The following is a 26,771-nucleotide window of genomic DNA, read 5'->3' on the forward strand; positions in this document are numbered from 1 at the left end:
ACGCTGACGAATCAAAACCACGACACGGAGACATTGCGGTGTGACACCAGCACTCCTTCACCAGATTGGCACTTGTGAGGGAGGCCCATGTGGTGTGTTAATGAGCGGGCCACACACTGGCACTTTAGCAAGCTTTAACTAAATCATTTTCGCACCTGAATGTTCGTGTAGCTCCACTTTCTACAATGCTGTTAGAAGCACTGGAAGAGGACGTAACGGTCGTCTGTAATGCCGTTGCCGGTAAGCATTGAAGGAGGCCAGAGTAAGCTAGCTAAGCTAACCAGCGTTAGATATTACTGCTGCTGGTACTCGTTAGCATGCAGCTAAAAAAGCAGTAAAGGCTTTAGGTATTGTACTTATTGATAGTCCATTCAGTGGCACTAAGTGTCGCTTCATGTTTGGTTGTTTATATTGTTTGTTTTTTATGTTTATTCCGACTGGGTGTTAATGTGAATGTTGGTTGCATAATGTTACCTAGCTGCCCCCCACTGAATGAATGCAGTGATTTCACATTGCTACTGACAACTAGCTAGCTGGCAGCTCTTTATGGCTGACATAGCTTTTGACTGTCACACTGAACAACCTATTAATAAGCTACCTTATGTCAAAGTTCCTTATTATGCTGTTACATAATTTCTGAGCACCCGAGGTCCCCCCTGCTGATCAGATCCAGGGTCTTACACAGGTTTGTAAAGTCTGGAAATGTATTGACAAAGAATTGGGTATTTTCCAGGTCTTGGAAATTATGGAAAAATTTTGTTATGATGTCCCAATGTACATGCAACTACACATTTTCTGTTGTTTAGACCCAAATATTCTGGTATTTGTTACTGTGAAGAATATGGAGTGATATGGCAGTTAGTAGGGACAACACATCGATCTATGTAAACTGTATTGAAGACCAAAATCTTTAAATAAAATCCAGAAAATAAGGTCTGGAAAAAGTATGGAATTTTGAAAGTGAAATTGTGTAGGAACCCTGCAGATCTGTCATTGTTGTCACTGATAAAATCAAAATCAGAGCTGTAGAGAGATTTTAATTTAAGATTTTAATCCTTTGAGGTCTTTCAATTTTGGGATCTTTTTGAAGCAGTGTGTTTTCTCTCCTCTGTCCCTCAGCCTCAGTGCAGGCCCAGGTGGAGCCGGTGGGTCGCTGGTTCGAGGCCTTCTTGAAGAGGAGGAACAGGAATGTTTCGGCCTCCTTCCAGGAGCTGGAGGAAGAGGAGGAGCTGTCGGAGGAGTCGGAGGATGAGGAGTTCCAGCTGGAGGAGTATCCGATGCTCCGGACTCTCGACCCCAAAGACTGGAAGGTATTAAAGAACTGTGTCACTGGGGGAAGAGAAGTTTCTGCTTCCTCCCCAGCATTTTATGTCCATCAGATCCGAGCTAACATACACAGAAGAAGACACTCATCAAACCCCTAGTTTTGGTTTTTAATTCCACCTTGGAGTGTGATTGGTTGACAAAATACTTCTGTCTGGATGTTTTTTCCCCATTTTTACGACAGTTTCAACTTTTCTCCTGCCCAATTTTTCTCCTCCTCTCCTCCCCAAAAAGAGTTTAATATAGAGCTGGGGGATAATTCAATATTTTCATTTATCGTTTTTCAGTGGAAGATATTTTGATATCGTGACACACATTTCTGCTGTCTAAATTGATGATGACAAGCAAATTTTACTTAAAAACTGATAAAATGAGGTATGGTAGGAATATTATTTGAAAATTTCAGTTTTGTTTGACATCACACCTAACATTACCATTCGGTTCAATGAGATGAACATTAATTTGATTATTTAATGTGATTTTGCATACATGAACCATATCGTGATATATATTGATATCGAGAAAAATCCTAATGATTATCATGATATTGATTTCAACCATATCGCCCAGCCCTAGCTTAATAGTAGTTCTCATGTTTAACTTGGGACCTCAAACAAAAAAGTCCAACAGTGCAATTCTATGCTCAGAGACTTGTTGCTTTACACTGACTCAATGCAACAGAATTTAACTCAAATTAATCTGAATCCATTTTTAGTTGTGAAGTGTAACAACTGTGTCTTTGAGGTTTTATGCAGTAAAATGGATAAGAAGACAAACTGGCTTGTCGTTTTTGTGTTGAATCAAATAGAAAATTGTGATGCATTGTGAATTGTTTTAGAATCTATTCGTGGAACTCTGAATCAAATTGTGAGTTTCCCGACTGATTCCTGTGAGAGTGTGAGCCAAAAACACTCACAGGAAACTGTTACTTCTTCCTTCATTATTTTTTTTCTAGACTTTCTGTTACTGAGTTGGATGCTCATGTAAAAGGAGGTGCAGCAACACTATACATATAATGATGATGTTTAGTATGTATTTCCAAAGATAGTTGATACATAGTGGCTCATATGATGGGTGAATGACCTTTTCACCTTTTTGTCTTGTCATGTTTTTGTCAGAATCAAGATCACTATGCTGTCCTGGGACTCGCCCACATGAGGTACAAGGCCACACAGAAACAAATCAAAGCTGCCCGTGAGTATGTTTCCTACGCCTGCTCTGATTGGTTGATTCTCTGCTTGGTTGTTTTCTTCACTTGCTGTAATAAAACCATTATTTTGTTGTTTCTCCGCAGACAAAGCGATGGTGTTGAAGCACCATCCTGACAAGAGGAAAGCTGCAGGAGAGCAGATTGTTGAGGGAGACAATGACTACTTCACCTGTATAACTAAAGGTAAATAATAATGATCACTTGTTTTTATTGTTGCTATTATAATAATGAACTACGTGTAAGTGTTTTCAAAACTAAAATGACAAGAAATGAAGACAAAAGTAAGAAAGCAGTGAAAGAAATTTGGCATTAAAATGAATAAAATAAAAAAAAATAAAATGGCATTATAACAAAAATCTTAGTAGCATTTCTAATACATTTTAACAATATTGTTTAAAGGCAGTTTGTAAGATTGAATTTTTAAAAGTGATTTTAAAGTAAGACTCACAAAGTGGATCACTGTTGGCTCATGATCTATACATTTTTATACCTAAAATCCTACATGTAACCTCTTCAAAAATCTCCCATTTAAAACGAATGGGGAATTATCTGCCACCCCAAAAAATGAAATCCTGAATAAAAAAACAAGAAAATTCACACCTTTTTGGTTTCCCTGCTCGTCTTTTGTTTCCCTCCCCAGCTATAGAAACCCTGTCGGATCCCGTGAAGCGGAGAGCCTTCGACAGCGTGGATCCCACCTTCGACAACGCCGTGCCTTCAAAGAGCGAGGGCAAGGAGAACTTTTTCGAGGCGTTCGTTCCCGTTTTCGAGAGGAACGCCAGATGGTCTTCCAAAAAGCACGTGCCCAAACTAGGAACGCTGGAGTCCTCCTTTGAAGAAGTGGATAATTTTTACTCTTTTTGGTAAGGCATCTGCGTTGATTTAAAGAAATTTCACTCACTGGTTGGTGTCAGAACAGAAAGAGAAGCAGTTGCATGTGTCAGAAAAGACAAAACTTCACTCAACTGGTATTTTCCACTGTTTTCATTGAAGGTACAACTTTGATTCATGGAGGGAATTCTCATATTTGGATGAAGAGGAAAAGGAAAAGGCAGAATGGTGAGCGACATCACAACCCCCACCCACCACCCACAGTGCCGAAGCATATTCCAGTTCATGTGTTTTTACATCTTTAGCGTCTGACTGATGTGTTTTTTTAATGTTTTTGTTTTTCCAGTCGAGATGAGAGGAGATGGATTGAAAAGCAGAATCGTGCTTCCAGAGCTCAGAGGAAGAAGGAGGAGATGAACAGAATACGAACATTAGTCGGTACGGACTTCCAGAAACAGATTTTTAGAGGATAGATAAGAATAACTCAAAGCTGCACTAGAAATACATAAATTATCAGCCTAAATCAGGAAGTGGGGCTGCAACAGAGAAGAATAGAGAAGCGTTAGGAAATGACAAATCGAAACTCAAGAGTGAAATCCAAACTGTCTCCTAAACAGCAGCAGAGAAAGCTGGACTGTCCAACATTAGATCTTCTCCTCTCTCGTCTCTTTGGTTTCTTTGGTATAAAGCATCACAGACCGGCCGAGTTGGTAAACATGAGCGAGCTGTGTGACGTTTACTGACCTCACACTGCACAGGAATTCTGGGTATTGAAGTCCTAACAGTTTTCAAACAGTTACCTCTTGCTGCCATTTAGGGCTGCCAATGTCCAAAGTTGCCTACTGCAGCTTTAAGACTATTTTGTGGCACATTAGGGATTTGAAATTAATATATTTATATGACCGAGACATGTAAATACGTCTGGTAGTCAGATCAAAACTAGATTTAGTTCAGTCAGGGGTTTCTCACACAAATTAAGAAGGAAAACAAATGCTCACACTTTTCTATTCTTGGTTTTTCCTTGTTCTGTCTTTGCCTCAGCATACTGACCATGGAAATAAAACGTTGTGTTGACTAGACACACACACTAATTTGAATTCTACTTGTTGCTAGAAGTCTTGGGTTCAAGCCCAGCTGCCCTGACCTCTGATGAGCTAAAAGATGAATTTCCCCCCACAGTATCTCAACAAACTAACACTCCATGACTTGTTGATGAGTCGTTCTGCCTCTTCCCTCCAGATACGGCCTACAGTTGTGACCCTAGAATAAAGAAATTCAAAGAAGAAGAAAAGGCCAGGAAGGAATCTGAGAAGAAGGCTAAAGCCGAAGCCAAGAAGAGAGAGCAGGAGGAGAAGGAGCGGGTAAGTCTCACTCACATCCAGTCTGGGTCTGAAATGAACACCAAGGACCAGATGTCAGGAAAGTTTGTCTTTAGTGGATAAATCAATAGCTGGTAACTTTTTGAGACGATAGCAGTTGACTATCTGGGTTATCTTCAGTCTTTGGTCTTTGCCTGTTCTCAAACGCTTTCTTGCAATTTAAATTCTGTTGCATTTTATGATGAATTTCAAATAAAGTGGGTGAACAAAGTTATATTAAGACACAGCACCTTATTCCGTACACAAAATGACATTGAAAACAGGTAGCGTCTATGAGAAATGTTAATTATTTAAAATTATTTTAGGTTATAAGAGAAGTGAGTTGCACATTCAAGTTCTAGATGCACAAGAAACATTGATTTATTAATACCGATGTTTCAGCCATCTGGCTTTCATCTGTATTAATAAATTAACGTGCGACTCACTTCTCTTTCATAAGTTTGTCTGTGTTGGTGTGCAATTCCCCCTTTGTTTTTTTCTTCAAATTATTTTAGTTTACCAGTCTGTGGCAGGTGAGCCAAAAAGCAAATTTCAGACTGTATTCAGTCCAGCTTCCATTTATCCAGCATCCAATTTTGAAAAACTGCTGGTGTTCAGTTTGATGAAAGCTCTGCCCCGAGAAATTAGAAATGGATGCAGATGTTTAAACCCGCTCCTCAGTTTCAAATACTTCTGTTCACCTAATTGAAGTTTTCTTTTAAAATGGCGTGATCACTGGTTTAGCTCTGAGTATGAGACTGGTCAAAGGTTATTTCGAGACAAAGCACCGGTCTTTATTAGCATCTAGGCTCCAGTTGACTTCACTAAATGTTGTATATCAGTGGTGCCTGTCTGTGTGACGTTGGGTGTCATGCTGCATGTGTCTTCCAGGCCCGGCAGGCGGAGCTGGATGCGGCTCGTCTGGCGAAGGAGAAGGAGGAGGAGGAGGCCAAGCAGGCGGCGCAGCAGGCCAAGAAAGAGAAGGACATCCAGAAGAAAGCCATCAAGAAGGAGAGGCAGAAACTCAGGACTACCTGCAAGGTCTCTTCCCGTAGAAACACTATTTGTTTTCCTACTTTCTATCGCTGATGGTATAAGACAACAGTGATTCAACCTATTCATAGTATTCTGTTACATCACCACACGGCCATCTTGGTAGGAAAATAACAGGTGATTGTAATAAATTAACTGGTGAAAACAATCAAATGACAAACACAGCCAATGAGCTGTGTGTATTGTAAAGCCCCATATTGGTAGGAAATGCATGTGACATCATGGGAATACTATGAATATCCAGTTTATGAAGCTTTTCCACTGTCTGTTCGAAACACTCGGTGTCTGGTAGCTCTTTCCTGGGAAAAATCCTCTGCTGCACAGGAAGTGATGCGTTTTACATTTCCGGTTTGTTTGGAATAAACAGAAGAAGAAGAACTTTGGTAGTTAGCATGAGCAGCGATAGCCACCATGGCTGAACAGAAACTCAAACTGCATCAACAGAAAATCCAAGCTCCGCCCACACTGTTTGATTGACAGGTGATCTCTGGGAAGTGCAGTGCAGAAACACCACAGCGATGAGCGCTTAGCAACAAAGATATCATTAAGAGAAATAAAAGAATTTCGCACATTACCACTTTAAAGCCAAATATCCAGTGTTACAAGAAAGAACAATTACAACCAATTACAAGTTAAGTTTGGTAACAGTTTTTCATTTTAGATGCATGAGATATGAGTCATTCATACATATTTTTCTTTCTTTTCCTTTCTTCACAGAACTGGAATTACTTTTCTGACAACGAAGCAGAGAGCATCAAAATGATGGAGGAGGTGGAGAAGCTGTGTGACCGGCTGGAGCTCACAAGGTTCGGTTTACACATAGAAAACAGATAAATATACATTAAAAAAAAATAAATTTAGTGTTCACCTTTAAATGAGGAGAAAAGAAATCCACAGGAATTGTTTCACTATCTCTTAGATCCCATCAATTGAAAAAATATGAAATAATTGGGGACCATTTAGTCAAGAATACATCTGTTTTTAATTTTTTAATACCATGTGGTTATGTTTTCCATGTGGTAAACATCCTTAACTTTCTCCCTCCATTGTGTTACTATGGGGGGCTGCGGCCTCAACCAGGAGACTGTGATTATCTTCTTAGCAATTAGCAGAAAGGACTCTCAGTATTAGTGTCTGACTGTCATCTTCTGGTAATATTCCTAGTAAATAGTAAGATGGTTCTAAGGGCAGTTCTATATCAACATCATCACTTTGACAAAAAAATGAATTTTAATACCTACAGAAGTGTTTGTGATACATTGCTGTGGATCAGAGGTGTTCGGGTAAATAGTCTTTAATTGTCTGTGCCTTTCTCCAGTCTGCAATCCCTGAATGAAGTGCTGGCTTCGGGTGTCAAGGAGGAGAGCAAGGCAGCTGTGGAGAAGCAGGTAAACCACTGACTGGGTGTTGTGTTGCATTGCCTGACTATTATGGATGCTGCCTTGGTTTCAGCTTCTGTGTGTTTGTGACCAGTGGTAGAAAAGTGAAGATAATTTAACTGAGGAAACCCTGTCATTCCTCTATTTTCTCTCTGTTAAGGTTTAGATGTTGAGATTCAAGTGAAGCGTTTGGGGGGGGGGTTTGCCTGTGTTAAATGTATAATTCGTGGAAATGTCCTCACAAGTGTACCAACGTGCGGGTCGGTCCTCTCAGGTGCAGGAGGTGAACGCCCAGCTGCAGAGGGAGAAGGAGGCGGAGGTCCAGGCGCGGCAGGCGGCCCGCAGCGCCGAGCAGGCCAGCGGGGGAGGGGGAGCCGGGGGGAAGGGCTGGAACGAGGACGACCTCCAGCTGCTCATCAAGGCGGTCAACCTGTTTCCTGCTGGAACCAACGCCAGGTAGATATTTTGATATATTGTCACACACAATTCTGCTGTCTGAATTGATGATAACAAGCTAATTTTATTTAAAAACTGACAAATTGAGGTATGGTAGGAATATTATTTGAAAATTCCAGTTTTGTTTGACATCACACCTGACATTTACCATCCGGTTCAATGGGATGAACATTAATTTGATTATTTAACATGTGATTTTGCATACGTAAGTCATATTGTGATATATATTGACATAAAAAAAAATCCTTATGATTATCGTGATATTGATTTCAACCATATCGCTCAGTGCTACATTCAAGTTAGACACTGTATGGCAGGATTACAACATCCATGATAAATCATTTTTTGAATGTGCTTTATTATGATTTGGACACAGCCTTTAGCATTAGCTATTACTATACCATTAAGCATTAGCATTAACATTAGCATGTTATTTTTTAACCACTGACAAAGGAGTGATCTCTATATCACTTTCTCAGTGCTTTAAAAATGAGATGCTGATGTCTAAGGTTTGCTTTGTTTGAATAAAGTGAAATAATTTCTGTGAAATGCAATTGGATTCACAGTAAAAGTAAAAACACATGTACTGTATGCAAGTTTTCTTCAAAGTTCTTAAGTAAAGAATAAGAAAGATCACTTTCCAGCTTTGTGATTAGCAGATCTATCTGTGCTTAAGGAGAATTATCAGGACAGATGAAACATGTCGCTGACCAATCAGATTGCTTGGCTGAAACTACCTGTTGTATAAAGACCTTTGATATACTCTACCAACATGTCAAACATCTCTAAATGGAATTGTGTTATCAGAAGATAAGTGATGCCATTTAAAAACAAATATGACTTTTAAATGTTTGTTTTCTTTTTCCAGATGGGAAGTTATTGCCAACTACATGAACTTGCACTCCACCACCGGCATCAAGCGGACAGCCAAAGATGTCATCAACAAAGCCAAGAACCTGCAACGGCTGGGTGAGAACAAATACAAGTAAAATAACGCGAAAAGTCAAAATGGCCCAGTTTTCCTTTTTAATATGTGTATTAGCAGCTGACAACTGATAGATTCAAACTAACGCTTGATCTATTTCCCACGTCTCCGTTCTTACTCGTCTCTTCACTGTAACTACAGCAACAGAGAGAGTGTGGGCTGCCCACTCTTCTTAAAATAAAATCAAAAACACAGTTCACTTTTCACAGAAAACCTGAGGGAATCAGTGAATTTGAAAAGTGTATTTTCCAGACTTGGAAAACTAAGAAATGTTTGTAAATGTCATGGAAATATAGAATCTTTCTTTCAACCAGGTAAGAGCTTAATTTAGAGCTGATTTAACATAAAAATGTACAATTTGAACCTACTGTAGGCCTTAACCAGTGTTCACCATGGAAACGGTTCTGTCATGCTGAGTACTAACGTGTAGAAACCCTGTCCTCGTCTCCTCAGATCCCCTACAGAAAGACGAGATTAACAGAAAAGCCTTTGAGAAGTTCAAGAAGGAACACAACGCCGTGCCGCCCACCGTGGACAACGCCGTTCCCTCAGAGAGATTCGACGGTGAGTGTGACAGAGGAGTGTGGGTCAACAAGGATGTGTGTGTGATTGTATGAAAGTGTAGCAGGACTTTGCTGAAAAAGCATGTCAGGGTTCCTACGCAGGTCTGGAAAAGTATTAAAAATGAATTTGATCATTTCCAGGTCTTGAATAGTTTGGGAATTTGAAAAAATGTCTGGAAAAGTATGGAAAATGTTGTGGTTCAGGTCCGATACACACATAATTCTAGCTTTTATGTTGTTGTAGAGCCACTTTGAGGGCACAGTTTTTGTTGATGTGAAGAATAATGTTCAGATAGAGGGACGCTCTTCTTACCCAGCCGCTGTCAGCATGCATTATATCAAATACAGACCAAAATCAAATCCAGTCAAAAACATAGGGTCTGGGAAAAATGTGGAATTTTAAAATGGAAACCGTGTAGGAACCCTGCCAAGCATCTCACATATTCTGATATTTGTTGCTGTGTAGAACGATCTTCATCTATACAGTGATATGACCTAGTTAGCAGGGGCAAGATGTCTATCTGCGTAAATCATATTGAACACCAGACAAAATCTTCAAAACAAATCAAGATCTGGAGAAAGTATGGAATTTTTTAATTGAAAATGTGTAGGAACGCTGGCATGTGTGTTCAGCAAACCTTCCCTGGATGAATGAATAAAACAAAGACTAGAGTCGAGACAGGTTAACATCCAAGGTGCCAAAATTTGGATCTGCCAAAAACAGTTTCCTATGTGGCGTGTCCTCATTTTGTCATTTTTGTTGTTTTGCCACACGAAAGGAAGGAAATTACACAGGGAAATTATCATGTGCTTAATAAATGAGACTAATGTAGCTTGTGCTTTTGAGAGAATAAGATCATAAACAAGCGTGATCTCTGTTCATGTTGAGGCAACTAGGTAGTTTATTTTCAGTAGGCTACATTCATTTTTTTGTAATCCTATAAAATGTTTTACAGTTTGAAATGCCAGTGATAGAAATGACTTGATTTTTTTTTTTTTGTGTTAAATCAAGGCAAAAACACACTGCCAGGGGAAACAAATTTTGGCACAATACCGGACTTCTTGACTGTGGAGTTTTGTTTGTTTACGCATTTTGCCATGCACACAGCTTAGGTGAATCACGGTATGCACTTGTTCAGAAGCAGCAGACCTCAGGATGCGTTCAGGGGCCAATCAGACTAGGGCTGGGCGATATGGTTGAAATCAATATCATGATAATCATAAGGATTTTTCTCTATCGATATATATCACGATATGGTTCATGTATGCAAAATCACATTAAATAATCAAATTAATGTTCATCTCATTGAACCAAATGGTGATGTTAGGTGTGATGTCAAACAAAACAGAAATATTCAAATAATATTCCTACCATACCTCATTTTATGAGAGTTTTTAAGTAAAATTTGCTTGTCATCATCAAGTTAGACAGCAGAAATGTGTGTCACGATATCAAAATATCTTCATATCTTCACGATATGATTCCACTGAAAGACGATAAACGATAATATTGAATTATCGCCCGGCCCTAAATCAGACTCGAGTATTCTTCAAAGCTGTGTAAATAACGGTGAACCTCTCCGTCTCGCCCCTCAGCCTCTGGCGACGGTGCCGCTCCCTGGACCACAGAGGAGCAGAAGCTTCTGGAACAGGCGCTGAAGACTTACCCGGTCAGCACGCCCGAGCGCTGGGAGAAGATCGCCGCTGCCGTCCCCGGGAGAAGCAAGAAAGACTGTATGAAGAGGTACAAGGTAAGCTGACCGGCGGATCCGTTCTGGAACTGACGGAGGAGGTTTTGGATGTGTGTGTTTTAGGCATGGGACGATATGAAAATTTCATGTCACGATTGTCCTGGCCAAAATAATTGCGATTCACAATATTATCCAGATAATCATCAAAATATGCTTAAAACTCTTAAAATGGCACTAAAACATACTGGAATCACTTTACCTTACATTTTGTTAAGAAACAAATATTTTTATTGCATCATAGGACAGGTGAGGGCAGGTGGAAACCTCATCTCTCTGTCATTCCTTAGTTTTGAATCCATCCCCCGAATGGGGGGATACAATGGGCAAGCCGAGCCTTCAGCCATGGTGACGATTGACTGGAAAGATGCGGGCTCCCCCTTGTGCCAAATGGCAATTCAAAATAAATCAGGAAATCAATAGGACTGTACGTTAGTGAGCTAGACAGCTTTTTCAAGTCACTCCTGAGGATATTCACGCTCATGTGAGGATATTCACAATTTTCCCCGATAATGGAAATTCACCAAGATAAAATTATCTTTAGTGTTTTTATCGCAATAAAAGATAAAATCTTATATCCTCCCATCCCTAGTGTGTTTCCAGTGAACCGGAATATTTAAAAAGATGTGTATAAAAATATGTGCAAATTAGAAGTCATGTTGATTCTTTTTCACTGCGTTTAAATAAAGAACTTTGAACTGAGCCACACAGATTTAAATGGAAATAAGAAAACCTAAATCCTATTTTAACTATTTTCCATCTTTTCTTCCCTCACCTCTCTCTAACAGGAATTGGTGGAAATGGTCAAAGCCAAGAAAGCTGCCCAGGAGCAAGTGGCAGCGAAGAGTAAAAAATGACAAGAACCACAAAAGAAGATAGTCTCCGTGTTATTTTAACATTATTGTGTTGGTCTTTATTTTATAATAAAAATTAAAGGAGGAAAAAAAAAATACAGAAGACAAGACTTAAATAGCGGGTTTGTAAAGTTGTGTTTTATATACTGTACAGTTGGCTGCTGGCTAATTTATCCGGGGAGCGTTTCTGCTCAGGTTCTCATCCAGAACATCCCACTGCGGATCCGGTTGTAGTCCGGCAGCTGCTCAATCGGACCTGAGACGGAAAGAGAAAACAAAAACAAACTGCATTTAATATCACTGGAACTGTACTGCTCTCTGAAATCCATTCAGAGCAGCTGGTAAACATTGAAGTAACTTAGTTTTATTTGTTAGCCTTGAATAAAAGGACAAATGACTGCATCTTAATAACAGCAATATTTCACTTTGGTAGAACATGCTCACTTTAACATGTTAAAGCTGCACAATGCAAGATTTTTATGCTAAAATACGTCTGTCGTATCAGCCTACATGCTGCAGGCCAAGAGAACAGTGTCTCATCCCTTTGCCCAAATTAAATTCTGGTGCCATGTATGGACACTGGCAGGAAGTGATGAATCAAAACTTAAAGAGTGAAATCCAAACTGTCAGTGAGCGGCGCTCTGTCCAGAGAAATGTTAGATCTTTGGTAAACATGAGCTGTGTGCAGTTTACTGACATCACCTTAGAGAATTTCTAGGTATTGAAGTTCTCAAAATTCAACCAATTTCCTCTTGCTGCCATTTGGGGTCACCAACATGCAAAATTTGCATAATGCAGCTTTAACATGCGTACCTTCATGAGTTCATGGACAGTCAACCACAGATAACAGTGAGCTACATACTGGTCACCACTGACATTCAAGCTTTTTCCTCTTTCTCCACATGAGACCCCCTCGTTAGCTGTTGTTTTAATGCCAATAAGAAGAGGATAGCTGTTGAAATAGTTACAAAATTAAATATGCAAAGCAAAACGACAATTTCCCCAACAGGGATCAATAAAGTGCCACGCCGTAAAGTGTTAAGAGAGAGAAAAACCCTCAACATCGGTGACTCACTGTGCCTTAGCCGCCTCTATCTGTCTATAAACTCTTTAAGGTACGCCTGCTACAGAGTGTACATGTTCAACTAATGGGAAATATTGCTCTAACACATTATGAGAAATCACACAGAGAACAGACTGAGACATACCAACTGCTGCGATGGCAGGAGCTTTGTCGTAGATGTATTTGGTACACACATCCTTGATGGTCTTGGCATCGATGGCCTGTTGAGGGACAGAAAAAAATAAAAGACACGGCAGTAATTTTCCTACTAGAATTCTTACAGTGTCTTCATCTTTTTACTTTTATTCTGGAGGTTCACACAGGCCTTGAAAATGTGTGAAAGTTTGGATTTGTAGAATAAGGCCTTGAAAGTGTTTGAAAATGAATGGATGGCCTTGAAAGTACTTGATTTTGTTTTATTAAAATATAGCACCTGATTTCATCACTAGACCATTATAGCTCTCTGTACCTCCAAGGATCAAGTGTTGATCCTTGGAGGTACAGAGAGCTATGAGTAAAAAATAAGGACTCTATGATTTTAATAATTTTGACAAAGGTCCTATCTTGCCCCAAAACATGCCAATTTTGAGTCCTTGAATTTCACCAAACGAGATCTCGAAAGTCTTTAAATCTGTTATCCAAGTGAGCGTGGGGAACTGTGTATCCTCGACACACAACGCTTTGACTTTCAAAAGCGTTGTCGATCACTCACGTCGATCCTGGCCTCCAGCTCGTGCAGCGGGATCCTGCGGCTGTAGCACAGCATCTGCCTGCCGATGTCCTCGCAGATGGGCGTGGATCCTGGAGAAAGCAAATTGAGAGACAAAATTGACGTCAAGAAGAACCAACGCGACTCGGCGCTTCTCTGATGATCAGCCTGACGCGACGCCGCCTTACCGTCCAGGTGCAGCAGCATGTTGGTCTTCAGCAGGTTCTTGGCTCGAGCCACTTCGCTCTCCGTCACACTCGTACAGAGGGACATCCTGTAGAAAATGACAGGGATAAACATTAAAATAAAGTATCCGTGGGTCCTTAAACGTCTCAAAATAAACTAGTAAACATGTCGCCCCCCCATGAATGATGCAGGCACCCTTTGGTGCATCTCTCCAAGTTTTATCAAAATCCGTGAACACTAACTAACTAATACATTTTATTTATAAAACATTTTACATGGTACTCAAAGACAATTTACAACAGCAAAGGGAAAAAGAAAATAAATATATAAAACAAATGCTAGAAAAGTAATGATAATAAATAAATGAAGATAAAATAATGACATGAGTATGCATATTATAACAGAAAAATAAAAAAAAAACAATGATGATGGTTTGTTCATTTCTAGAGAGTCAGTGAGAGTCAGATATTGAAAGTTGGGTTTTGAGTTTAAAATTGTGACTGAAATACTGTGTTTAGACACACAGCATCATCTATTTATTATGTGCTCAATTAACTAATGTACTTTTGATAATGATGATATGTTATGACCATTTTTAAGTAGAAAAGCCTAACCAGGGACAGGGGTCGGAAATTAGCCTTGGCTAGAAATCCCATATGCAACACATCTGTATCATGTTATTGTAACCTGTTACAATGTTTGTTTTGCATTGTCCCTGACAAATAAACTAATAAATAAATAAATAAAATTAAACATTTAAACATTACTTTTGGAGGACCCCCTTAAGTGCCATAATGCCATTGTTTCTAGTCTTGGTGGCCCCAGTAGGAATCAAACCTCTAACCCTTGGAAATGTTTGTCCCATGCTCCATCTTTGCATTCAAGGATTTAAGCTTTCAAATTTCAAATTTCAGATAGTATATAGACTTTCTCCATGTGCAGCAGCAGAACTCACCATTCCATCTGAGTGAAGTGCATCATGTCGTTGATGGTGCCCGGCTCACACACCATGTAGAGCCCCCACAGGCCGGTGTCTGTGTAGCAGGTGTTGAAGGACTGGAAGCTGTGGCACAGGTTTCCCTGACAGGCCATCTGAGCCAGCTTACTGGACAGATTCTAGGAGGAGGGGGAATAGAAATGTGACGCTCTGCATGACAGCCTACAGACTGCCGTTTATGTCCATTTAGAAATAAGTGAAAGGAGAAGAGGTTCTTGACTTGTACAGTTCATTCTGTTTATGTTCTGTTTTGCTATATCAGCGATTGTCCAACATGGGAATTCAGTTAATCGGTCTGTGTGTCAGGTTATACAGTGAAGGACAAAGTGTATCAAACAGCAGGACTGTGAAACATTTCTTGTGTGAAACGCACAGACAAGGAGCTTGGAGAACTCCACACCATAAGAGAGTGAGAATACAGAAAAAACAGCTAAATTAACTTGCAATTGTTGAATTTAATCAAACAAGCTAGATTGCCACCAATCACTGGCCAACATGTGTCTGTGGCTGGCAGTCAGAAGCCTTTTAATGTCGCCTAGTTAGTACTGAACTTCGAATTTTTCAATCAGTTAGTAGTTGATCTTAAAACTGCACAGATAATGTACAAAGCACAAAATAAGTTACTTCCTAACTGTATTCAGAGGTTGTTTGAAATTAGAGAGAGCCAGTATGAACTTAGGGGAATAGGTATGTTTAAAAAAACGGGTAAGGAGGACAAATATAAAAAATAGATGTATATCTGTCAAAGGGGTAAACTTGTGGAATAGTTGTGACAACGAATTAAAAATGTGTAGTTCAATTTGCAAATAAAAATGTGGTAAATAAATATAAAACTGAGGTATGATCATTATTGTGTATGAAACATTTGGAACTTTTTGTTTTTGTTTGTTTATGTTTTTGCTTCTGTTTTGTTTTGTCTTAGAATGTCATGTGAAAAGGGCAGGCATAATAAGCTAGAGCTTCAGCCTACACCTTTTCGGTCTTTTTTTTGTTTTCCATTTCATTTAATGTCTTATTGTTATTTATTTATTTCTATGTACATACATATTGGAAAATTGTTAAAAAGGAACTAAATAAATTACTACTACTACCACTCGCTGCCATTTCGGGTTGCCAACATGCGAAGTTGCCCAGTGCAGCTTTAAGTAAGAAATCTAAAAAAAAAAAAGTCAAACTTTCACCAAACTTACCACGCCTCCTCCAAACGAGCGGTCCCAGTTCCCGATGAGTGTGTTGGCCACCATGAGGGGGATGGTGTCGGGGTGCGACCAGCCCACCGCCTCCACTGCTATGGCAATATGAGCCAGAGGCATCTTGTCGTCACGCACACGGATCTAACAAGCAACAACACAGTTTTTCCACCATCAGTCCCTCCAGGAATTAAAACATGTGAAATTCCAAAATATTTTTTATTTTAAATCAGCAGTTGTCCATTCATATTTCCAGGGATTCCAGCAACAACTCCCTGCATTTTTACTGCTACATGTGATGATGTGGACTTTTGTACTTCCACCTTACCTCACTTCCCGTGAAGCTGCAGAGAGGAAGAGCCGGGGCCTCGCCCTTGTATCTGGCAGGAAGTTTCCCAAAGTGATACTTGGCCAAATCAATGAGTTCATCATGTGAAACACCTGATCAGAAACAGATGACAGACATTTCAGTGACATTTCACTTTGGCATGAATTTGTGGTTTTGGGTCGGTGTGATTTCATGAACAATCACCAATAGTGGCTTCTTCAGTGAGTCACAATGATGTCACTCATGCTTTCATTCGCTTCAAAATCACACTCATCACCCAGACTACAGAAGGGCGACTGAGAGATCAACTCCTCTGTTCCTTCATCCTAATTCAGCCGGTTTACAATTCCCAATAAAGAGTGAAAAATGTTCGAATGCCCGTAGTGGAGGGCAATCAGGTAATGGTGGGAAGTTCACTGTTTCATAGATTCATGTCAAAATGAAGATGATGAAAAATTAAAACCTGTCACTTATAATTAAGTTGACTTTTCAGTGGGATAAGGAAGCACTATTTTGTTGTAATTTCAACTTCATCTAGGATATAAGATAAGATAAGATAAGATAAGATAAGATAAGATAAGATAAGATAAGATAAGATAAGATAGCACTTTATTATTCCCCTTGGGGAATTTCAGGTGCCACAGCAGCAACTGGCAGACAGTACCAAGGAAAAACAAGTACATTAAGTACAATAAGATAATAAAAAAGAAGAGGTAGTAAGATAAAACAATAGAGGTAATGTACATAATATAGAGACTATGGAGTAAGTAATAATAAACAGCTCTAACCTCCAGCAGCAGCCAGCACTATCCTGGGGCCTTTGTAGTGAGTGGTGATGTATTCCACCAGGTCTCCTCTGTTGATCGTCCTGTGACACAAACAAACACAACAAAAACAACTTACAGCATGTGGAAAAAGGAGTGAGAAAGGTTTAGAAGACAAAATTGCTTAAGCAAGTTTGATTATAGTAGTAGGCAAGCTCAACAAAGTAATAAATCCACAAAAATTTCATACAAATAAATGTCTGTTTTACTACTCTCTATCACCGCTTGATATAACACAACAGTGATTCAACCTATATGCAGTTCATAAATCTTTTCCATTGTCTGTTCTAAACAGCCGGTGTCTGGAAGCTCTTTTCTCGGTTTGTTTGGAATAAACAGAAGAAGAAGAACTGGGTAGTTAGCATGAGCAGCGATAGCCACCATGGCTGAACAGACAGAGAAAAGAGAAACTCAAACTGCATCGACAGAAAATCCAAGCTCCGCCCCCACACTGTTTGACTGACAGGTGATCTGTGGGAAGTCCTTACTTGATGTTCTCTGTGGGGCCCAGGATGGTCCGGCCCAGCGCGGTGGACTGGTAGGCGGTAGCATGGAGGTAGTCGAACACCACCTCCTGCAGGTTGGTCTCCACCTCCTGCATCTCCCTCAGGATCACGCCTCGCTCTCTCTCGATCTCTGCCTCGCCCAGCATGCTGTTCTGGATAATGTCTGCCAGGATCTCCACAGCTTGGGGAAAGAAAACATGGGGGATTTTAATTATGTCACCACTGTGGAAAAAGTATTTTTTTAATCAAAATCCACCCTAAGATACTCCTATACTGTTAAATCCCACTAGTATAATTGGAGAGCGGTTTGTGTGTTTGTGTGTTCCACCATGGAGGAGAGGAGAGGAGAGGAGAGGAGAGGAGAGGAGAGGAGAGGAGAGGAGACAAGGACAGGAGAGGAGAGGAGGAGAGGAGACAAGGAGAGGAGGAGAGCAGAGGAGACAAGGAGAAGAGGAGAGGGGAGAGGAGGAGAGGAGACAAGGAGAGGGGAGAGGAGAGGAGACAAGGACAGGAGAGGAGAGGAGACAATGAGAGGAGAGGAGGAGACAAGGACAGGAGAGGAGGAGAGGAGAGGAGACAAGGAGAGGAGAGGAGGAGACAAGGAGAGGAGATTTACTTTTTTGTTGTACCCACTTTCCCTCAATCTGCCTCGTCTACTTCTACTTAAGTTAAGTGATTTCCTACATTTCCCAGAATGCCTTTCAAGAACCCCCAGAGAAGAGGCGTGAACTTGTTGCATTCAGCTGTGGGTTATACATGTGGGTGGAGAGTGATAGTGGAATGAGAGTTTTTCCAATAGAGAAAAAATGGGTTGGCTATTACTTAAAACTCAAAATGTCTTGTGGCTGCATTGCATTCTGGTCTATTTTCTGCTCCTGTGGGTGGAGAAATTGGTCTCTCTCCTCTTCTATGATGGATTTCTCCCTGTATGATTGTTGAACGTCTCTTGGTGCAAAATGGCGGCTCTAGAAAGAAGCCCTCACTCTTTGATTCTGAGGGACTGACACCAAAACCTGACTGCAAGGTACAACACCAACAGCTGTTTCTAACCGTGTTAAAGTGTTTTAAGGTGGAAGGAAGATCTTTTCTCTTGCATGAAGGGCACTGAGAAGCAGCTGTTTTGATTATCCAAGCTAATATTTCTGCATCTAAACTGGATTCTCTAACAGGAATGACATGGCATGCCATTCTCTTCATCACAGATTTCATCTTCATCAAGATCAGAACAAGTCCTTCTCACTGTGGGTTTAATCTTAACCCTAACCCCTCGGCTCCTCCTCCCTCCCTGTCATCGCACCTCGTGGAAGATCTTTGGAGAAGGCTTTGGCGTAATACACCGTCTGCTCCCGGGAGGTGTAGGCGTTCAGGTGGGCTCCCATGTTCTCTATCTCCAACTCCAGGTCGAGCTGGGAGCGCTTTCTTGTACCCTTTCAGACACACACACACACACACACACACACACACACGTGAATAAAACCTGCAGGTAAATCCACTGTTAGAAGTGGTTAAGGTGTTGCTGTATTGTTACCATCTCACCTTAAACGCCATATGCTCCAAGAAATGCGCCGTGCCATTGTTCCTCTCATTCTCATAGCGGCTGCCAGCATCGATCCAGAGGCCGACCTGTCAGTCCGCAATGAACAAAATCTCTTAAAGTCGCAATGAAACCACATTTTGAGAAGTATTTCCTGTTGAAAGAGGATGTTTGGGGCGGGACATAACGCAGGGACGGACCATTCAAAAGTGTAAACCAATGGCAGATCAGTTAGGGAGAGAAAGGTTATTTTATTGGATGGGAGGGGCGGAACTGTTCAAAAAGCTGTGATGGTTTTATTGGTTGGAGTTTTTATTTATGCCTCCTGGTACACAATGATGTCATCACTAAAGATTTTCTGTTTTCCAGGAAGTAAAAGTAATGAGATTTTGATATAAAAATACAAGAAATTACATTTTTTTCTTGTCATTTTGTGGCATAAATTCTCAAAAGGATGTATGGATCATATAGTAAGAATGAGCTAAAATAGCAAAAAAGTTATGTTTCACTTCAGTTTGACTAACATGGGACCAATTGGCCAGCTTGACTGTGAGTGTCAGGGGTCAGGGGTCAGAGGTCAGGGGTCAACTCACTGTGCAGGTGGAGAGACCCGAGTCTTCTGAAGCAACACGAAGTCCGTTCTCTAAAGTTGTCACCTTGGTCTCGGGGACATTCAGGATCACCTGGTTGGCAGCTTGAGTGGCCAGAAGTCTGTGCAAACCAGTGATGGGCTGAAAGTGGAGGACAGAGGTAAGTTAGCCCAGTGGTGCTCAAAGTGGGGTTCGGGGCCCCACAGGGGGTCCTTGAAGGGATTCTAGGCAGTCCCCAGCAACATGAGGAATAGTTTCATTTCGCTAGAATTTAATTCACTAGAAATTATCCTGATTAGAAAATGTATAAGAGCGACTACTCTAATCACATTTCACTCTAACCACTATTATTATTCTTGTTTCAGGCCATGTCTTACAGGTTTATTGCTTGCCTGAAATTTCATTGTTTGTCACTTGTGTGCTGTTTGTGTTTAAATGTTGTTGTTATTTATTATCAGAGCTGCCTCTTGGCCAGGTCTCCCTTGTAAAATAGAAAGTGGTTCTCAGTGGGACTTCCTGGTAAAATAAAGCTTAAAAAAAAGTAAATAAAAATATTATCCCTCCACGTAGAGTGTAGATAGACAACTCAATACTAAATCAATAACAAACATCTTCCATACCTGGAACAAAATCAGACCAAATAGGGGTTTGTGGCCTAAAATGTGTCTATTTGTGGTCTTTGACATGAAAAAGTTTGATAAGACCTAAGTTACCTGTTAAATAACAGTCATGGTGACTCTTCAAAATGAGGACAGTGACGTCACCAGTCACCAATCAACTGTTAACTACAGTGAATTCAACCGAAATGTAAAAAAGGGTTAAAAAAAAATGCATACGTTATAATAAATTTCATCATCTTTTACAAAATAATGAAATGTTTCTTTTTTCTGCAATAAATATACTATTGCCAATGTAAAAAAAAATGAAGTGAATAAAACCAGAGACTTTTATTACATTTCGTCATCACTAGATAATTTAAATTACTGTATTTTATTACACAAACTCCAGGTTTATAAGTTGGGAAATTTAGCTATAGTTTGAGCATGCTAACCGTTTGAAAGCTGCTCACACAGCTTGACAGGCCATGCTGTTTCCATTAGACTCAATATTGATAACTTACTATTTTGCCGGTAAGCATTGGATAAAATATCGATCTGTAAACGTCTCCTTACCCTGCTTAGGGAATCTGTCTTCAATAAATTTCTTTTGACGAGATATCTCCCTGCGGACGTGAGACGCTGTAAGGACGCCGCCATATTGTTTATCTGTAACACTGCGCAAGTGCAGACGACGTTTTCGTGACGCAACGGAGGAGCAACACGCTACTTCCGTTAGGAAATGAGACATTAAATGATCATTAAATTAATAACCACCGTCTGGAAATGCTGAAAATGACGGTACGGGTGTGATTAAGGCAACACAAAAACAAGAGAAAATAGGGAAAAATGATTAACCGTATGCAGCCTAATGTACATGAAAAGACATTAAGAGGGGTATATACATTTTAAAAGAAACGATTTGTTATTGTTATTATTTGAACACGTAACCCATACATGGCATCAATTTCATCATTAGTACGTGCATTTTCCTAAAAACGTTGCAAAATATATATTTTTTCTAATGTGGGGCTTTTATTTTGAAACAACTGTCAATTTGAAAGCGGAAGTGTGGCTTCAGCGTTAGCGCGCATTCTCCTAACCGAGGGACCGAGGGGTTCAAGTTCGCTTTATCAATCGGAACCTCAACACAGGAGTTAACCGTAAGTGGAAGGGCCAAGCACGGTTTAAATACATTTGTTTTCGGCCCAGACAGCCTCTGTGTTGGCTCGGAGTCAACCGGAGTGTCGGAGGTTTGAACCGGTTTCTGTTCGTCACTAGACTTATTTCCCTCTGTTCCCAGCAGCAATATTTAGTTTCGTGGTAACGTTAGCTACCGATGGGTGCATATCGCAAATTGGAAGTGTCCTAAAGTTTACGTCAGCAAAAAACCAGCAACAGTAAACACCCATTAGCCTTCGGTGTGACTTGCAAACAAGAAATGGCGGATGCCAGAGACACAATGGAAGATGACCTGGAAGATGGAGAGATCTCCGGGTCTAACTCGGATTCAGAAATGGGAGCCGTGGCAGAGGCTCGACCCCAGTTTCCCGCGGCTCCGGTTTTCAGCGGCCAGTCCTTCCAGAGCAGAGCCGCTCCCCAGGCTTCGGCTACCGGCTACCGCAGCACGGTGAGGACGGCGGACTCCAGCGACAGCGAGCCGGACTCGGACGAGGAGGCTGCGGTTTGGCGCCGGAAACGTCAGAAAGTGTCCGACGCCCCCCCGCCTGCAGCCCCCAGCTTAAGCTACACCGCCCGGCCAAACCCCCAGGCCGGCCCCGGCGCACCGGGAGCCCGCAAGGTCAACAACATCTGGGGCTCCGTGGTCCAGGAGCAGTGCCAGGACGCCGTAGCGGCAGAGCTGGGCATATTCGGCATGGAGGGTGAAGTGAGCATGTCCAGCAGGAACGTGGAGACTTATAACTACGTCCTGGCCCGCAAGATAATGCAGAAGGAGAGGGAGGAGGAGGAGCAGTCGAGGAACCACGGAGAAGTGTCCATGTTGGACGCCCAGCTGGATGAGTACATGAGCGGTCAGGGGTCAGAGGAGAGGGGGGGCAGCGACTCCAAGAGGAAGAGGACGGCTAAAGAGAGACTGGGCCCCAGAGCCGAGATGGACATCAAGGGCCGCTACGAGATCACAGAGGACGACCCCGAGGACAGGGTGGTGGAGGAGATCGCACACAGGCTGCAGGAGCCCAAACAGGACCTGATAGAGCGCGTCGTCAGCGTCCTCGGGAAGAAAAAGGCCATAGAGCTGCTGGGAGAGACCGCCACGCTGGAGGAAAACGGCGGCGTGTACACCATGGACGGCAGCAGGCGGCGGACGCCCGGCGGGGTTTACCTCAACCTGCTGAAGAACACGCCCAGCATCACCAAGGCCCAGGTCAAGGAGATCTTCTACGACGAAAGCCAGAGGGACTGCAAGAGCAAGAAGGCCGCCCAGAAGCGCCGGCGGCACGTCGTGGCGAAGAAGATGAAGCAGGCCATCAACACGCTGAACCTGCAGGAGCACGACGACGTGTCCAGGGAGACGTTCGCCAGCGACACCAACGAGGCCTTGGAGTCCCTGGAGGAGGTGGCGGAAGAAGAAGGCCAGGCGGAGGAGGAGACCGCCGTGGGCACAGAGGACACCGCCGTGGTCTACAACTCCGCAGACCTGGAGGTCTTCTGAGGCCGAACGTCCCGTCTGAACACTCAAAACACTGAAAGCACTGTCAAACTTAACTGTCTCTACTGTAGAAGGAGTCACAACTTGAGTGCCGGTTTTCTTTACTTTAGCAATAAAAGGAGCTTGTGTTGACAGAACCGTCCTCTCCTTTCCAGCACATTTATGTTTCTAGTTTGGCACAGCGGACATTTTTTAGTTTGCAACTCATGTAAACACAGAATCAAATTGAACACATGGGTTAGTCTTTAGTGTAATAAAATGTTATTTGCTTTGAGATCACATCGCCTAATCAAATTGAACAAAACATTAAGGTGTCGTAGCATTTTGGGATAATAATGAAGCAATCTCAGTTTAATTTCAGGCCCTATTAGCCTACATTGCCATGGTAACATAATGCTAACACCCTAGTGACTTTCTTTCTTATCATTTTGCATTAGATACTGAGGTCTTGATCTATTGAATTAATCTATTTAGTTCTATTTGTTGGAAGATAAGTAAAGGTGACTCATGTTAATCTCATTAAAAGGAAATCAAGAAAGTGCCCCCCCCCCACAAGAAAATTAATATTAGTAATACTTTATTCTTAGTATGGTGATACAGCATCATGTCCCAGATCCAAATGGCTTATTATGATGGACTGTGTTATCAGTAGGTCAGTATGTCCGGGTCTAGAATAATAATGACTCAAGTTTACTCAAAAGAACCTGAAAAAATAGAAAAAAACATCCTCACCCATGAATGTTGTTTATTTGTTTCAGTTCTCCTGTCTGTCCACTAGATGGCAGACACGCTTCATTCCCCACCAACCACTGACTGCCTTTTATACTAGGTTTTTATTGTTATAGAGTTAATTCACGGCCGATAGCTCAATGTCAGCAGGTGTTATCTTTAAGAGAAATAGACGTTTCATTCATTTATTTGTTTGAGTTATGCATGCATTCGGTTATTAAAGTATGAAAGTAGTTATTTCTATGACAGTGAAAGCATGTTTCAGTACATTACATTCAAACCATGAGGTTTCAGATTTCTGATCTGTTAAATCAAAGATTAATTCTGCTATTGACAATGCTATAAAATAGAATAAAATGTGATTTGGGGGGATTACACTGAATTACCATACAGTCTAGGTTTCTTGTTTTCCTTTTTTCAGTGTTTTGCCAAAGATAAGGAGATGTTGCTGTTGCACACCTACAGTGATAAAACCCAGGATGCATCTGATTAAAAGTTCTTTTATGTTGACTGAATGTGTTTTTAATGCACCAAAACACATTTCCCATCTGTTGATAATGACATTTCACTAACATTCACTATTACACAACCCAGTTTAGAGTAGCGCTCAACCAAACTGATCTCTCTTGCATCTCTGGATCTCTGGAACACAAAACTTATCATCCACGTCCCAAATTACTAATGGTCGCTTTGTTTGACAACCCTAGTTTTCCCACAGAAGTCGGTAAGAATATTAGCCAAGACAAAACCCAGCTGCTAAAGTGACACTTTACAACCTGAATCATGGTGCTGCGTGAGAGGATAACAGGTTTGGGGCTGCAGCAGTGTAAGTAGTAATAGTAATATCAGTAATAGTAGTAGAATTAGTAGCGGTAGTATTTGGTCTTGTCATGTAGTCTGTGCTGAAGTCATGCTACAGCGTCACATCCAGGGGCATAGACGTGCTGCAGAAGGATCATAGAGCCGATGGCGGCCATGTTGGCAGACCACTATGTAATTCCAGAGCTACAGCCGCCTAGTCCGACTTGCTGTCAACACTGCAAACACCACGGTCAGGTTTTGTTATGTAGCTGGCTGTTCCAGTAAGGGAGGAGAAACAGCGAAGATTAAGTGATTTTTTTTATACTTCCAAAAACTGTAGGAGAAAAAAAAAAAAAAGAGTTATCAGAAAAATGAAGACGACTAGCCTCAATCAATCACAAAGACGTCAAGACAGACAGCGATCAATACAGGGTCTGTTCACATCAGTTCATATGTGGTGAGTAGTTTTAACTAGCTTTCCAAATACAGTATAACGCTTGTTATCCAAGTAAGAGTCAACAAGAAACTTTAGAGAAAGAAATGTCTGAATGACTGCTAGCAAACACAACACCGTCTACTGCTTTTGTTGCTTAGCAACGCAAAAGAAGTGTAACAGATTCATGCACTGATCAATTATTGGACACATCCCTAACTGATTCCTTTGTTTTGGGTCCAGCCCTCGGGCGTCATAGTACATCCGTGTTCAAAATCTGTCTAGGGAGGAGAATTTTGTTTTTGTCTGAAGAGGAGAAACAAATATCCCAAAGTTATTCCTGCTCGTTCCAGTTTGTCTCCTATAACACAACACCAAGGTCGCTGTATCATATTTTTGAGAAAGTTTTATTTGTTTGCAGTTTTGTAATTTTCAGGTAAATCAGATTACGGCGCCGCCCCAGGTCACATGATCAGCCTCTATACTTCAGGTTTTCTACCAACTACCTTCTGAATCAAGTCTCCACTCACCTTCAGTTTATCTACTGGAGCCGTCACTCCTCCAGTCCATGAACAGAGACAATATTCAGTTCTTTCCCCACTGAGCCTGGCGGATCATCACAACGTCTCGCTTCTTGTCTCCATCTTTTTTTTTTTTTTTTTTTTTTTGTTGTTCTTGTATTAACCGATGATGACAAGAGGATGGCAGCAAAGGCCTGAGTGACAGTCTGAACCTGATATTATGGCTGTGGTGCTCTTTTGCAAAGGCAGGGGAGTAAAATTTGGGTAAAATTTTGGTTTCCAAGGCATTCCATTCTTTGATATTTCTGTCCAGTATCTCATTTGAAAGGTGTGGATCTTATTTTGTTAATTCCATCACAATATTAAAGCTGCATATAGTAACAAAAGACAAAAAAAATGGCTCATAAGGGGTTGGTAGCCATCTTTGTGTTCAAAAAAAGGGTTTTAAAAGGCTCCATCTTTTTATTCCACTATGCAGAACTTATTCAAGTGGTGAAATAAATCCACCATCCACTCTTTGCCTTACAAATCAGAGGTTTTTTTTTTTTACTTATAAGCAAAACAGACCTCTGTAAACAAATGTCCCCTGCTGGAGCAACTGCATCTAATCAAAGTAAAAGTACACTGTCGCCTCACGCAGCTCCAGGGGAGAACGAAAGGCTTTAATGGCGGCGGCGGTGGGATTTGTCAGCTGTAAAAAAAAACAAAAAAAAAAAACGATCATTATCTAAGCTCATGGCTGCCACATGAAAGGCCCCAGTGTTCTGGCAGAGACACGTTTGATAATCCCACCGCTTATGGCTGTTTTCATATTTGCTGGCGGATGTGTCTCCTCTGATAAGCCCGCCGCCGTGTACATCAGGACCCGCTGCACCAATTAGGCGAGCTGATTAAGGTTCGCGAAAAAGGTGCGGAGGTCACTTTCCTGCAATTCAGTTTTACTGTCGATTCATGCGTTCATTTCCTGGGTTTTTGCATTTAGGAGCGACTCCACCGCTCCTTCATATCACAGCAAACACACTTCTTCTTCTTCTCCTTCTTCTACTGTTTGCTGTTCAATTCATGCTAATGGCCGATCGACGTGGGATTATCAAAAGAAATGTGCGAGTTGCAGTTAGGTGACTGATGTTCTGCCTCGTCTTATTCATGTGGAATTGTCACAGGCGCACACACACACACACACACACACACACACACACACACACACACACTCTCTGGTCTCAGGACCTCTGTATCTGTCACCTGGCAACGAACTTGTTGCCTGGATACAACACGCTGTTTCTTATTTCCATTGGATCAAACAGCACCGGGGTTGAAAGACTTGTATCTCTGG

General features: G+C 41.3%; 3 protein-coding genes across 6 annotated transcripts; 2 read left to right on the top strand and 1 right to left on the bottom strand.

The window, feature by feature from the left end:
• Nucleotides 1–75: 75 nt before the first annotated feature.
• On the top strand, nt 76–11,832 carry dnajc2 (DnaJ (Hsp40) homolog, subfamily C, member 2). Its single transcript, XM_071518517.1, has 16 exons — nt 76–240; nt 1,120–1,310; nt 2,442–2,517; nt 2,618–2,716; nt 3,174–3,396; nt 3,527–3,592; nt 3,711–3,802; nt 4,604–4,725; nt 5,614–5,763; nt 6,493–6,581; nt 7,094–7,163; nt 7,429–7,610; nt 8,479–8,579; nt 9,049–9,159; nt 10,755–10,909; nt 11,695–11,832. The coding sequence occupies exons 1-16, from the start codon at nt 186–188 to the stop codon at nt 11,761–11,763; spliced, it is 1,851 nt and encodes a 616-aa protein (XP_071374618.1). The 5' UTR covers nt 76–185; the 3' UTR covers nt 11,764–11,832.
• A 45-nt stretch (nt 11,833–11,877) lies between these two features.
• On the bottom strand, nt 11,878–20,961 carry pmpcb (peptidase, mitochondrial processing subunit beta). 4 transcript variants are annotated; one of them, XM_071518521.1, is made up of 13 exons: nt 20,860–20,961; nt 19,691–19,828; nt 19,100–19,186; nt 18,861–18,990; nt 17,546–17,744; nt 17,022–17,101; nt 16,234–16,346; nt 15,906–16,049; nt 14,674–14,834; nt 13,721–13,806; nt 13,536–13,624; nt 12,969–13,044; nt 11,878–12,016 (listed from the first exon to the last, which is right to left on the bottom strand). In XM_071518521.1, the coding sequence occupies exons 1-13, from the start codon at nt 20,941–20,943 to the stop codon at nt 11,952–11,954; spliced, it is 1,452 nt and encodes a 483-aa protein (XP_071374622.1). In that variant the 5' UTR covers nt 20,944–20,961; the 3' UTR covers nt 11,878–11,951. The 4 variants fall into 4 exon arrangements, with proteins under 4 accessions (XP_071374622.1, XP_071374621.1, XP_071374620.1 ...); XM_071518520.1 differs by having other exon boundaries at nt 19,691–19,791; nt 20,850–20,943; XM_071518519.1 differs by having other exon boundaries at nt 19,691–19,810; nt 20,842–20,943.
• Nucleotides 20,962–21,361: 400 nt separating this feature from the next.
• On the top strand, nt 21,362–24,160 carry phax (phosphorylated adaptor for RNA export). Its single transcript, XM_071518522.1, has one exon. The coding sequence runs from the start codon at nt 21,725–21,727 to the stop codon at nt 22,955–22,957; it is 1,233 nt and encodes a 410-aa protein (XP_071374623.1). The 5' UTR covers nt 21,362–21,724; the 3' UTR covers nt 22,958–24,160.
• Nucleotides 24,161–26,771: the final 2,611 nt, after the last annotated feature.

This window comes from Centroberyx affinis, unplaced genomic scaffold (assembly GCF_046629955.1).
Source record: "Centroberyx affinis isolate AG114_WGS23_722 - 3 ecotype Tasmania unplaced genomic scaffold, CSIRO-AGI_Caff_v1 ptg000589l_1, whole genome shotgun sequence".
In the NCBI taxonomy this organism is placed as follows: Eukaryota; Metazoa; Chordata; class Actinopteri; order Beryciformes; family Berycidae; genus Centroberyx; species Centroberyx affinis.

Excerpts from the sequence above, each read along its gene's own strand:
- dnajc2 (XM_071518517.1), top strand. The coding sequence starts at position 186 with ATGCTGTTAGAAGCACTGGAAGAGGACGTAACGGTCGTCTGTAATGCC. Across the intron at positions 241-1,119 it reads CGTCTGTAATGCCGTTGCCG|CCTCAGTGCAGGCCCAGGTG; the intron begins GTAAGCATTGAA and ends TCTGTCCCTCAG. Across the intron at positions 3,803-4,603 it reads CAGAATACGAACATTAGTCG|ATACGGCCTACAGTTGTGAC; the intron begins GTACGGACTTCC and ends TCTTCCCTCCAG.
- pmpcb (XM_071518518.1), bottom strand. The coding sequence starts at position 20,943 with ATGGCGGCGTCCTTACAGCGTCTCACGTCCGCAGGGAGATATCTCGTC. Across the intron at positions 18,991-19,099 it reads TGGAGCATATGGCGTTTAAG|GGTACAAGAAAGCGCTCCCA; the intron begins GTGAGATGGTAA and ends TGTGTCTGAAAG. Across the intron at positions 14,835-15,905 it reads GCTCGTTTGGAGGAGGCGTG|AATCTGTCCAGTAAGCTGGC; the intron begins GTAAGTTTGGTG and ends CCCTCCTCCTAG.
- phax (XM_071518522.1), top strand. The coding sequence starts at position 21,725 with ATGGCGGATGCCAGAGACACAATGGAAGATGACCTGGAAGATGGAGAG.